General features: G+C 34.7%; 1 protein-coding gene across 3 annotated transcripts in view; it reads right to left on the bottom strand.

The window, feature by feature from the left end:
* Nucleotides 1-10,874: 10,874 nt before the first annotated feature.
* The window catches only part of TFEC (transcription factor EC), a 126,782-nt gene continuing 124,820 nt past the window's right edge, over nucleotides 10,875-12,836 (bottom strand). For all 3 annotated transcript variants that reach the window (XM_082255423.1, XM_082255425.1, XM_082255424.1), the window contains exon 8: nucleotides 10,875-11,407. In XM_082255423.1, the coding sequence (XP_082111549.1) occupies nucleotides 11,051-11,407 (357 nt within the window). In that variant the 3' untranslated portion in view covers nucleotides 10,875-11,050. The remainder of the gene's footprint in view (nucleotides 11,408-12,836) is intronic.

Here is a 12,836-nt window from a genome sequence, read left to right as displayed (position 1 = left end):
ATTTTTTAGGAATTGAGCATGCATTTTGTAACGTTTGCTGTGTTTGTATCTGCTAGTAATGATTTTAGTGTATTTTTAGCAAAAATATTGTTTTGAGAAACAATTGCGCAAATATAAAAATGTGCTTATTTACATTTTGCATAAAGACGCAATAAAATTTACAAATATTTGTTATTTATTAACTGAATACAGGTTCAAATTTTAAATTAATAAGAATGTAGCAGGAATTTTGTAACTTTGCTGTATTTGTATCTGCTAATAAGGATTTTAATGTATTTTTTGTGAAAATATTGATTTGATAAACAATTGCACAAATATAATGGTTCCCTTAAAGTGAGTAGTACCTTATTTTTATTCTACTTGGCATGTGATTTCAGAAAATATATGGTTTGAGGGGTCTTTTAAAATCTCTGAAAGCTGTAAGTGAAAAATGAAAACCTCCAGATTTTTAGAAAAATTTGGTTATTTACAGTTTTGCGTATGTTTGATTTTCACCATTTCGTATAAAGATGCAATTTAAGATTTACAAATATTTGTTATTTATTAACTGAATACAGGTTCAACTTTTAAATTAATAAGAATGTAGCAAGAATTTTGTAACTTTGCTGTATTTGTATCTGCTAATAATGAATTTAATGATTTTTTTTTGTGAAAATATTGATTTGATAAACATTTGTGCAAATATCATGGGGCAATAAAAAATAGTAGCACCTTCTTTTTATTCTACTGATCATGTGATTTCAGAAAATATATGGTTTGGGGGGTCTTTTACAGTCTCTGAAAGCTGTAAGTGAAAAATTAAAACCTTCAGATTTTTTGAGAAATTAGGTTATTTACAGTTTTTCAACATTTTGTAAAAAGGCACAATTAAAAAATCTACAAATATTTGCTATTTATTAACTCAATACAGATTAAACATTTATATTTAGTAGGAATTTTGTAAAATTTGCTGTTTTTGTATCTGCTAATAATGATTTTTGTGTATTTTTAGCAAAAATATTGATTTGAGAAACATTTGCGCAAATATCATGAGGCCCTAAAAATCAGTAGCACCTTCTTTTTATTCTGCTGGTCATGTGCTTTCAGAAAATATATGATTCTGGGGGTCTTTTATAAACTCTGGAAGCTGTAAGTGAAAAATAAAAAAGCAATGGAAAAATTGCAAAATGGCCTGGCCAGCTGAGTTTAAATTTGGAGCCTGTCAGCGAAAGGGTTAAAGGATAGGTTCACCTTCTAAACATGTTACATGTTAAATTTGTATTTAGGGTGTAACATGTAACATGTTCTGCATCCCCCACCTCACCCCCATTTCCATGTGACAGTGGGAGGGAGTTCTTCTCTCTGAATACGCTGTCACATTTTAAAAACAGTGCAGCTGTGCAAGGCTCCACTCTGCCTGCCCATCTGCATCATTCAGTCACAGAGATCTGTGAATAGATAACTACAAATTCCATCTTCCTCCACATAAAATGGCTTGTAGCTCTCAATTAACTACAAGGGCAGTGACCAGCACTCCCATAGTTCACTGACAAATCCTGCAGTTGAGTAACTATCTGCCTGCATGGAAGTACAGGTAGAGAGCTGTCAATAGTGTCAGCAGGTGCCAAAAATTCCACCCAAGATCTAATGATAACTAGTGCAATGCTTTGCAGACTCCAGTGTAATAAAATAATAAATGCACTTTTTTTTTTTTACTTGCAAAATGATGTGCATTTATTTATTTTACTATGGGTGAACTTAGCCTTTAAGGAGCTTATTATTATTATACAGGATTTATATAGAGCCAACAGTTTGAGCAGTGCTTTACAACATGAGAGCAGACAGTACAGTTACAATACAATTCAATACAGGAGGAATCAGAGGGCCCTGCTCGTTAGAGCTTATAATCTAATAGGGAGAATCAAGTGATACAAAAGGTAGTAACTGTGGAGGATGAGATGATGGAGAAAACAAAAGTACAGTTGTTAGGTGGAGGCAGGATATGCTTCTGTAATGAGTAGGGTTTTCAGGGATTGTCTAAAAGTAGACAGAGTAGGAATTAGTTGGATAGATTGGGGTAGAGAGTGTGATAGTATGGGAGAGGTGCAGATAAAGTCCTGAAGGTGAGCATGGGAGGAGGTGACAAGTGAGCTAGAGAAAAAGGTGGTCTTGATAGGAACGAAGTGAACATCTCCATAATCTGACTTTGACCCACTGGGTGAGCTGGCCTTTACCAGAGTCTTTGAAAAACTGTGTATGCTATGGCTGGGGTGCTGAAAGTTATTTATGTAAGAATTTGTTCTACATATGGAAAGATTTACCTGTTGTGTTTAAAGTTATTCTGAACATCATTAAAAGGGGAAAAAAAAAAAACCCAACGGGTCTAAAATGTTGGAAAACTCAACTCCAAAGAGGGGAGTTAGCCCCTATTATTCTTCTCACAATGGGACTTTATAGGCTGTGAGGTTGTCATAGATTGGAAGATCACACGATGATTTAAAATAACATCTTTATTAATTTTATCAAAAAAGAGATGTCCTGGCCTGCCTTTGAGAGATATTGGTGCGGTCCAGTGCACGTCATTAGGCCTACCCCCACTGTGGTAGCCCCTTGGGGGGTGCCGATTCACATTTGTGGGGGACGTCCAGCCACTGGGTCTTTTACCCGCCTACTGTGCTTTGGACAGTCACCTGGGAGTGCCTGGCAAGCTCGGCAACTGCTCTTTCAATTGCTGTCTGTAAAACAGTCTCTAAGTACTACATGTGGTCCCTGAAGAAGCTATTGAATGAGCACAACACTCAGCGAAATGCATAGGAAATATCAGTACTGTATCTATATTGAATGAATCCAGGCAGACATGCGCGCAATATGGTTGTAAAAAACGTTTTTATAAATTATGATTTTATCTCTTTTTTGATAAAATGAATAAAGGTGTTATTTTAAATCATTGTGTGATCTTCCAATCTATAACAAACTCACAGCCTATAAAGTCCCATTATGAGAAGAATAATGGGGGCTAACTCCCCTCTTTGGGGTCGAGTTTTCCAACATTTTAGACCTGTTGGGTTCTTCTTCTTTTCTCTTTAAATGATGCTATGATTGAGGGATATGGCTGTGAGTGATTGTCCTTAGAACCGATATCTTTCGGCTATTCAGAAAGTTAATCTGAAGACAAAGCCTGTCACTGTTTGCTGATAAATAAAGCGGATTTTAGGTCTATTGGGCTGTCTGCAAAGAGCCTGTTTACCCCTACTTTCTGCATATTTTGAATATAAAACAAAGCAAAACAAAAGAATGTTTTCTTAAAATTATTTTAATACCAATGCCATATCATCAGTTTACAAATACGGTGTAAAAAAAGTTTGGTTTAGGTTTCAAAATTTGAATAGATCAACCGACAATATAGACATTAAAGGTGAAAAGACTGTACAGATGCCGCCTTAGAAAAAAAAAATTGCAATTAATATTTTCACATAAAGGTCTATGGTAAAAGTCTTGAACTACAATTTTACTTAATTTTCTGAAGCAATCTTTGTAATAACTTTTTTTTATTTACAAGCAACGTCATATATTTACTGTACAAAAAAAAAAAAAGTAATAAAATCAGCCCTTTAGGAACAAAGGCACAATAAAAGCAACATAACAATAAAGTACAAATAGAATTAAAAACAACAGAAAACAGAATAAATGGGAAACTGTATGGAATAATCAAATTATAAAATTAGAGAAATTCGAAAGATACAGTATATACATTATAATGATTTATGTTTTGTAAATCAATTTTTAAGGCAATTAGTTCATGTGTATTTAATGGAGAACGCAAAATCTAGAAATACGTTTATCAGACAGGTAGTAGGAGAAATTGGAAAACAAAAAAAAAACCTCAAAGCACATTAATCAGTTTTTATGGATCTTTTGTACAACTCCTCAAGCATGCAGCACACTTCACATGCTGTAGGTTGAAAAATAATAACGACGACCAAGTATCTGGTTATTAAAAGTTGAACATCACAACAGTTTGTACCACTCCAGATGTAAAATTACTGATTTGTTCCCAAGGTAATTAAATAGATTTTACAAACCTTTGTTCAAATTTTGCATTTTTTATAACATTTCTGTGTAAATAAAACCAATAAATACTAAAACATATTCACTGCAATCCTTAACGTCATAAAAGAAAACACACCTATTTCCTGAAAACAGTTTACTGTAACATCATAACTCTAAAACAACTGCATTCATGAACCCTTTGTATTGTAAGGGGTAATTATTGCTTGAATACATCTATTTACTAAAAAGCATTTTACTTACTGAACAGGCCTTGCCTAATATGCCTTGTAGCACATCCACACACATTAGGGCACATAAAAGGAAAAGGCTGCAAGGCTCCTTTTTCTCTTGTAGCAATGTCTGCAACATTTCTGTTTTAGAGCGTTTGAAAGATTTTACTTAAAACATTTATCACAATATCTTTGATTAAAGTGTAACTAAATGCAAAACTTTTTTTAGTTTTGTATAGAGTACAGAGGGATAATAATGCTTGTCAGTTTGTATTGCTGTCTGTGCCCCCTACTAAGGAGATTCCCCCTCTCTATTGCCCAGTTTACCATTATTATTGAAAGTGATAGTAAAAGAAAACACATTTTGGGTTGTCCTCAAGAAGGTAATAGAGGGTAAATCTAGGGGGTCCCCAAGGAATTCCCTTAATTTGCAGTGATTTATTTTCCCTTCCTGTTTGGCTGTGGGACAGGAAGTGAAGGGAAGTCTCCGCAATGGGACACAGATTTTGAAAAAAAAAATTCTGTGCCATCTAAAATGAAAAAAAGTTTTGCCTCTACTTTTATTCTGCAATTCCAATTGATTTTTGGTACTTTTTAGACAGCGATACTCATAAACATTACTTTACATCACATTCACTGATCTCCATTTTTATTTCATGTTTTTTTTTTTTTTAGCCTTTGGGGATTCAAGTTATTACTATAAAAGAGCTTACTGTGAATACTTAATTTGTGGAACTTCTGCATAATATCTTGATGTTATCTTGAGCTTTTTGAAAATACATAAAATAAAGCACTCATGCCAATATATGTAACAAGGCTAACTTAATAAGTTAATACAAAACACAGAAATGTGCAGTCACTTATGGTTTATGTATTTATTATAGGCATTTAGCACCAATATTTGATGCATCACTTTACATACTGTTTATTCACATCAGTCCCCGCCCTTAAGGAGTTTACACACTAAGATCTCTACCTCATATGCATATGCACACGCACACAAACTGGGACCTATTTAGACAAGAGCCAATGAACCTACCAGCATGGCTTTGGAGTATGGGAGGAAACACAGTATCCAATGGAAACCTACACAAGCACAGTAAGAAGATACAAATGTCATACAGATAATGTCTTGTCCCGAAATTGAACCAAGGACACCAGTGTTGCAAAGCAGTGAACCACTACTAACTTTATAATCTGTAAAGGATTTTGAATGTAAACGACATGTTCTAAAAACAAAATTTCTAGGATACATCTCTTATGACCCGCTCTCCTCCCCCTGCTGCTTCACCTTTTTGCTATTACCAGCAATTGGCAGCTGTCAAAATGACAGTTGTGGATTGCTTTGTATTACACAGTATGAGAGGCTGTCAAAATGCAGCCGCTCCTGTGTATCATGACACTTGTAGATAGTCTGCAAGTGAGTAAAACAATGTAGCACTGTATTGTTACATTTTAGTTATTATTTCATTCACATGTAGATAAAAGGCATTATCTTCAATTTGCATATGACATAATTTAAAGAAGTTACAAGTTAAAATTATTATTTTTTTTTTTTTATTAAATAAAATGTATTCCTATTTAACCTCTTATTAACTCACAGTTAACACTTATCAGCCCTAATTGACTTCTTTCTCCCTTTCTCCCCTTAGCTATTATGTTTATGGTGATCTTTAAACATTTTCTTTACTTAATAATTGTTTTTTTTTTTTCAAAATGAAAAAAATATACATTATTTTTTGTTTGCAAATAACTTTATGCTACTTTGTACCAGAAACATAATTTTAGTGTCATTAAATGGGAAAAAAGTTACAGTAAAACTACTTTTTATTCCATCACTGGTTAAAAATAGATTAAAAAATTCATTATTTTTTATTCTTTAACATATTTTGTCTATAGATATATTATATTTATACATAGAAAATACAATAATTTTTTAAGGCATTATTGCCAAAAGAAAGCTTAGTTTGTACCCCCAAATATGAATGTATAACTTTATTACCTTAAAGCAATAATAAACCCAAAAGCAAACATTTATTATATTGCAGCTTACCAGTTCTTAGATGGTATGGCTGTACTAGTTTCCTTTTTTAGGCTTTCTTTCCTCTATTTGCATCTGGTGGTCCAGCGAGTAAGTCTGTTTTTTTTAAAAAGAAAAGCTCTCTTGCAGTCAGAGAGATAAGACAGACCATTTTATACTGACAAGGGTGCCTAAAAAAATCTGAATTTATGTATATGTATGTGAAACATTTACCCCAAAAGGAAAGCATTTGTTTGTTATAACTGATTATAAAGTATAAGCTTCAATTTGTTACTGTATGTATATCTGCTAATACAGTAGGTGTGTTACTGACCAGAACTCCAGGGGAAAATAGAGGGGGAAAAAACCCTAAAAAAAGAAAAAATCTAACAAACCTCCACATCTAATGAATGGTAAGCTGCAATATATTACATTTTGGCTTTGGGTTTAATATAATTCCAAGTATTGAGTTATTGCAGAAAAAATAAGTCCACAGTAGAATTGTAAAAACGGCTGTGGTCCATAAGAGGGTTAAATATGAGAGCTAATGTATTAAGGTCCGTCTTTTGTAAGTTTAGTAAGGCTATATCTGTTTGGTTGCTGCATTTACCTATTCATTATAAGTGCCATTGTGTGTCAAAAGCACATATAATTGTTTTCAATACTAGAAAACATGACATGTTTGATATTGCTTAATGGGAAATAATGAGATAAAAGAAGCAAAATTACAAACATGGACTATCCATTGATGTACTCTAAGTTTAGTGTTGAATGCAAATTTTTATGATTGTTGAAATGATGTCTTTTGTTCTCTTTATAATGCCACTCTTTTTTTCTTTTAATTCTACAAGCTGACCTTGAAAAAAGGACTGATAACTTAGACCTTTACTGAATTAGATCATCTTAGAAAAGAATTGTAATTTAATAAATGATGAAATATTCAAATAAGCACTCATTATGACCTATGAAAAAGTATAGTAACAGTACAAGTGTTTGTTCCTACTTAAACTCACTAGGCTGTAAGTTACCCTTGATTCTGGGCTATGTTCTAACTTGTAGATACATGTTTAAATTCGTACTTGGATGTGATGGATAACTGAATATAGGTAATTGAACTTGACAAACTATTACTGAAAATTACATAATATGCACTGCTTCATTTAATTCTTAGAGCAGAAAAAAAGCAATCAGTGAAAATGTGGGTGTACGTGAATACGTGTAGGTCACATCATTTTTTTCTACCATGAAAAAAAGCTGAAATCATAATTTTTCTGTAAGCTGTCTCTCAATTTTAGGTTAAAAATCTTCTCCACTTTAAAATAAGATTGAGCAGACCCTTAGAGGGGTTAACATTGGGATTTCCAGCTTCAGGGCTGTATTTGTACTTCCTGCCCCCTATGCTGATTGTCTTTTCCCTGTGCTCTTAACCCAACTAACTAACTAGCCTTATTAAACCCACAACAGTAATATCAGACTGTTCTGTATATGCAGTAATGTATGCTTGTTATACTCACTGTGGAACCTAAGGGGTTAATCCATGGCATTGTGTAAAATGTCTGTTTGATCCTGTTTTGTCTGATTTTCACCTTCTTCCACTGTCCCCAAGCCATCTCCCGAATGAACAAAGCATAGGGGACAAGCTGCGCATTCTCAGTTTGGTGTGTATTGCTAGAGAGTTTTTTTTTTTTTCTTGGGAGAGTGCATGTGATCAGCACAGGGCCAATCAGCACTGTCCAGTCAGAGGGACAGGGGTCCTGCAGTTTCATAGGACAGACAGAGAAGAATGAAAACTTCTCCTACAAGCTTTATTTAGACACTGAAAGAAGTCACAAGACTGCTCCAACTGCTGATGAGAAAAGGTATTTAGCAGTTTATATTTCCTAAAACTTTTGCATTCCCATAATCTGTGTACTGTGGGAGACCAGATATAGTGAATGCAGGGTCCTGGGTTTAGTAACACTTTAAAATAGCCGTACACCAGTAAAATTTCATTTGAAAAACATTTGTTTTCAAATGCTCTGACAAAGCATTATTCAGAATTTCTATATGAACATTCAAAGGAAATACTACTGGCTTATGGCCAGCTTTATTATCACAGTAACATAATAGGATATCGTAGCCAGTAAAGTCACACTTAAGTTCAAAGAATAAAATCTCACATGGATAGCCCCTGTGAGTAGGGGGTGGACTTTAAAGGGCACAACATGAAACATGATACGCATAAGTAGTATAAAAAAATTAATAAAATATTAGACAAAATATAAAAAAAAACATGTGAATCCAATGCAGGCTTTAGAGAGAAAGCCGAATAGACAATGGGACAGATATCGTCCACTTCAAAAATGTCTATATATCCTTAGCTAACATATAGACAATAGTGACAGTAATTACACAATGTATAGATACATAGATCCAAATACTCTTGTCCAAGAGCGGTCATGTTATTTAGTGTAATAAATTGATTTATTTTTATACTACTTATGTGTACGTCTCATGTTGTGCCCTTAAAAGTCCACCCACACTCACAGGGGGTTTCCATGCGGGACTTTTTCTTTGTCGAAAAGAAAGATGGTATGCTCTAGAAAACTGATTTATCCACACATAAATTCAATTTTTGAGACTGAAAGAACTCAGAGTTTGTGTCGATACACCTAGTAAAGTGGAGAAACAGCCGCCCTACTCATTAAGCATTTGTTTCCAAATGTACAGATTCAGAATGGTCAGATTGTGTACTATTATACAGTATACTATTAAATAAACAAATATATCCAACAGACTATACATGAATAGATAGCAACAACGCTCAATTAGACAGAGCAATAGTAGAATTAATTTACCATACACAGAAATGAGTTTCTGACAGTCATTAACGTGTTTTATGTCTGCTGCCACTGAGGACCACATCCACAAACCAACTATTATGGTGAAACAGCAGTCATAGTCATTGATTTACTAAAGGAATGTTTTATGATCCTTTTAAAAAGAACCTGTGTTCATGTCAAACACCCAATCATGTGAAGGCAAATTTTATTTATCATACCTTTCCTGTTTTTGGTTTAGGAGGTCCACTTCTTTTCATATTGTTAGCTAGCCAAATAAAACACATTTTCACTGGTTATATAGAAAAGCCAAAAACATGAAGCAGGGAAATCTTTCATTTTATGAATCCCTAAACTACGCAATATTGTTATTTGTTCCTATAAATATTAAAGTGTAATGCTGGATCATGCCTTCTTTTTGTAGTTTTGGCTTGAGTGGGACATTTTAAGAACCTATGTCAGCTTTTCTTGCTGTCTCTGTCCTTAAAAATGAAAAATGCGGTCATTACCACTAGTTCGTGAATTGAAAATCCTCCAATGGGGACACATTTACCAGTAACAACTGTCAAATGTGAGATTTCTCCTTATTATGAGATGCTATCATGTATCCTTGATGGAAAGTGTTGGTGTCACAGACAGTTAAAAAAAAAAAAAAAAAACCACGATAGACATGATAACCCTTACTATTCTATCCAAAACTAGAAAGAAATATGTTTTTTGTTGAGAAATATATTTATAATTTATCTGAATGTGGCGGTTTCACATCTCTGCTGTGGTTTCTATGCTACACACTTTTCTGTGAAGTGTTTATTTAAAAAAAAATATTTAAAATTAAATATATTCTTTTCCTGTATCCTATAAACTTTCTTTTTGATTTCCGTATGATCATATACTTTATTTGAGTTCTCTTTTCTTGAACAAAACAATTTCATGGCTACTGAAAAACATGTGGCTGCACACAACGTTTCAGAAACAAATTGTTCCTTAAAACCCATGTGAAATTATTTTTACATTTTAAATGCTGCAATACATTGCACTGTATTCTCTATTTAAAGGCAGCAAGTGTCTACTGTGTACATGCTTGGTCAGCTAAACTAATTGTATTTAGTAAAGGGAAGACACATATTCCAGCATAGAGAGAAGACAAGTTAAAGTGTATCTTTATCCATAAAGTTTTTTTTTTTTTGGGATAAGGGTAAGGATTGTCAGGCTTTACTGTCCCCATTGGAGAGACTACTTCACTTCCTCTCTGGTAAAAAGTTTCTCCCGAGGACAGGAAATGAGGGGAAATCTCTGTAATAGCAACAAAGATGCATTTTAAAGTTGAGTAGGGGATTGCTACAACCCTTGTAATTTATTTTATTTTTTTTATTATCGTTTGTTTCCCTGATGCAGATTTTCTCTCACTTTTTCCCTCACAAAACAGTTTCTAACCTCTACCCATGCTATCCAAAATTAAAATAAAATGTTTTAAGAATAGAAACGCCATTAATACAAATGTGAAAAAAAAATGTCCATTATAATATACAAGGAGTAATTGAGATTTTTTAGCACACCAAGTGATTTTAGAGGCCGGTAAACAGGTAAAAAGTGTGACCGCTATTCACTAATTAGATGAAATCACTGAGGGTCCCTCTAACGCAGGGATCCTTAAACTACGGCCCTCCAGCTGTTGCGGAACTACACATCCCATGAGGCATTGTAAAACTCTGACTTTCACAGACATGACTAGGCATGATCAACTGGAGGGCCATAGTTTGAAGACCCCTGCTCTAACGGAATGGGTATATGATATATGTTGTCAACCCTGCTATTATAAAACAGATACTTTTTTTTTCACTGGAGTGGTTCAGCATGTGCTCGAAAAGCACTGGTCAAAACTGTCTATAGTCTTTTAGTGAGGAAGCAAAAAATACATCAGATGAATGTCTCTTAGAAACCAGTCATTGTACTTATAGATCATCTCCGTCGTCTGTGCTGAAACTGCTCCTCCTGCTGCTTCCTTTGGAAAGATCAGGTGATGTCGCAGACAGGAAGGGGTCTGTTCCAAATGGAGACATCTCTTCCAGCATCTGTTCTTTTAAAGCAGCACTAAATGATAAATCTGTAAAGTGTGAGAGTGGATCTGAAAATCCCGCTGATCCATCACACAGATCATTTGTTTTCCCAATAGACAGAGGAAGCTGGTGAGCATAATCTTCTGGTATATTTTCTCCATATGCCTGCTGTTTAATAACTTGTGAAGCTAGTTCCACGGTGCACATTGTTGATATTGGCAGGCCGTGTGCCCGGGCCTGTATTTCAAGTTCCTATAATGGAGAAATGGGAATAAAATAAATAAATAAGTATTACCTTTAAATAAACTGCTGCGTTTAAATTAGCAACACTGCACTTAATCTTTTTTTTTTTTTTTGTAATAGACCCCCAAGGGCCATGTACAGTAAGTGCCTATGCTCTAGGAGGATTTGGCCTGATATGCCACTGAACCAGAAGGGCTGTACTGAATTTGATCTGGATAAGATACTAGGCACTGAACACAGTCTCACTCTCGTTACCAAGTAAATTCAACATTTACCTTGTTAAAAAAAAATCTAAGCAATTCTTTTGAATATACCTTGATACCCTAATGACTTAATAAAAAAGGTTAGCTGGCACATAAATGTTAAAGCAGAAGTGTACTGTACACATATAACACCTTTCCCCTCCCACTCTGATCAACATACAATTAAAAACGTTGGTTTAAATCATTTTTTTCTGAATAAATACCTTTTTTGAGAATCAGTGACATCATACCTCAGTGTCTCTGCGGTTTTTAGCTCAAGTTTGGTGGAAGGGGCTGGCAGGCTTTTAAATACCTCACAATATTCTGCCTCAGATATTTTTAAAAAGCATCATATGAAAGAACCCATCCCTGGGATCTGCCCACTGGCCACTCAGCATTGTGCAGTCTCCTGATTGGTTGCATTCGATCATGCACATTTAAAGGGATGCTGGGATGTGTTTTTCCCCATAGAGCTCCAGAACAAAATGATAGATGGCAGATAAGGTTAACAGCTTTCAAAGAGGGCCTATGACACATGGATCAAGGGTACAAGTGATTGATGAATGACTGAAGTTGTTCAGAAAAGAAATTAAGGTGGGCTCAAGATAGATTTTTCAGCTTCAGAGTCATATTGTGGGGTTGCACGTTTGCAGGGAATTAAAGTGCAATAAAGTAACACACATATACACTATAAACTAGTAAACAATACGGCACTGCGTTTGCGCGGTCGTGCGACACTGTACCCAAATAAACTTGATTTTTTTTCCCCCACAAATATAGCTTTATTTGATGGTATTTGATCACCTCTGCAGGTTTTATTTTTTGCGCTATAAACAAAAAAGAACCAAAATTTTGAAGAAAAAAAAAAACAACATTTTTTACTTTTTCCTATAAAATAATAGCCGCCACACACGCTTGACATCATCTGAACCAAATAAGTTTATCTTGTTCTCATCAGACCACAGGACATGGTTCCAGTAATCTATGTCCTTAGTCTGCTTGTCTTCAGCAAACTGTTTGCAGGCTTTCTTGTGCATCATCTTTAGAAGAGGCTTCCTTCTGGGGCGACAGCCATGCGGACCAATTTGATGCAGTGTGTGGCATATGGTCTAAGCACTGACAGGCTGACCCCCCCACTCCCCACTCCGGCACTGGGGAGCTACAGTTCATTGAGGGAACCATGAATGCCAACATGT

This window comes from Pelophylax lessonae (assembly GCF_965119305.1).
Source record: "Pelophylax lessonae genome assembly, chromosome: 4".
NCBI classification, from domain to species: domain Eukaryota; kingdom Metazoa; phylum Chordata; class Amphibia; order Anura; family Ranidae; genus Pelophylax; species Pelophylax lessonae.
This window is presented reverse-complemented; position numbering and strand designations above follow the sequence as displayed.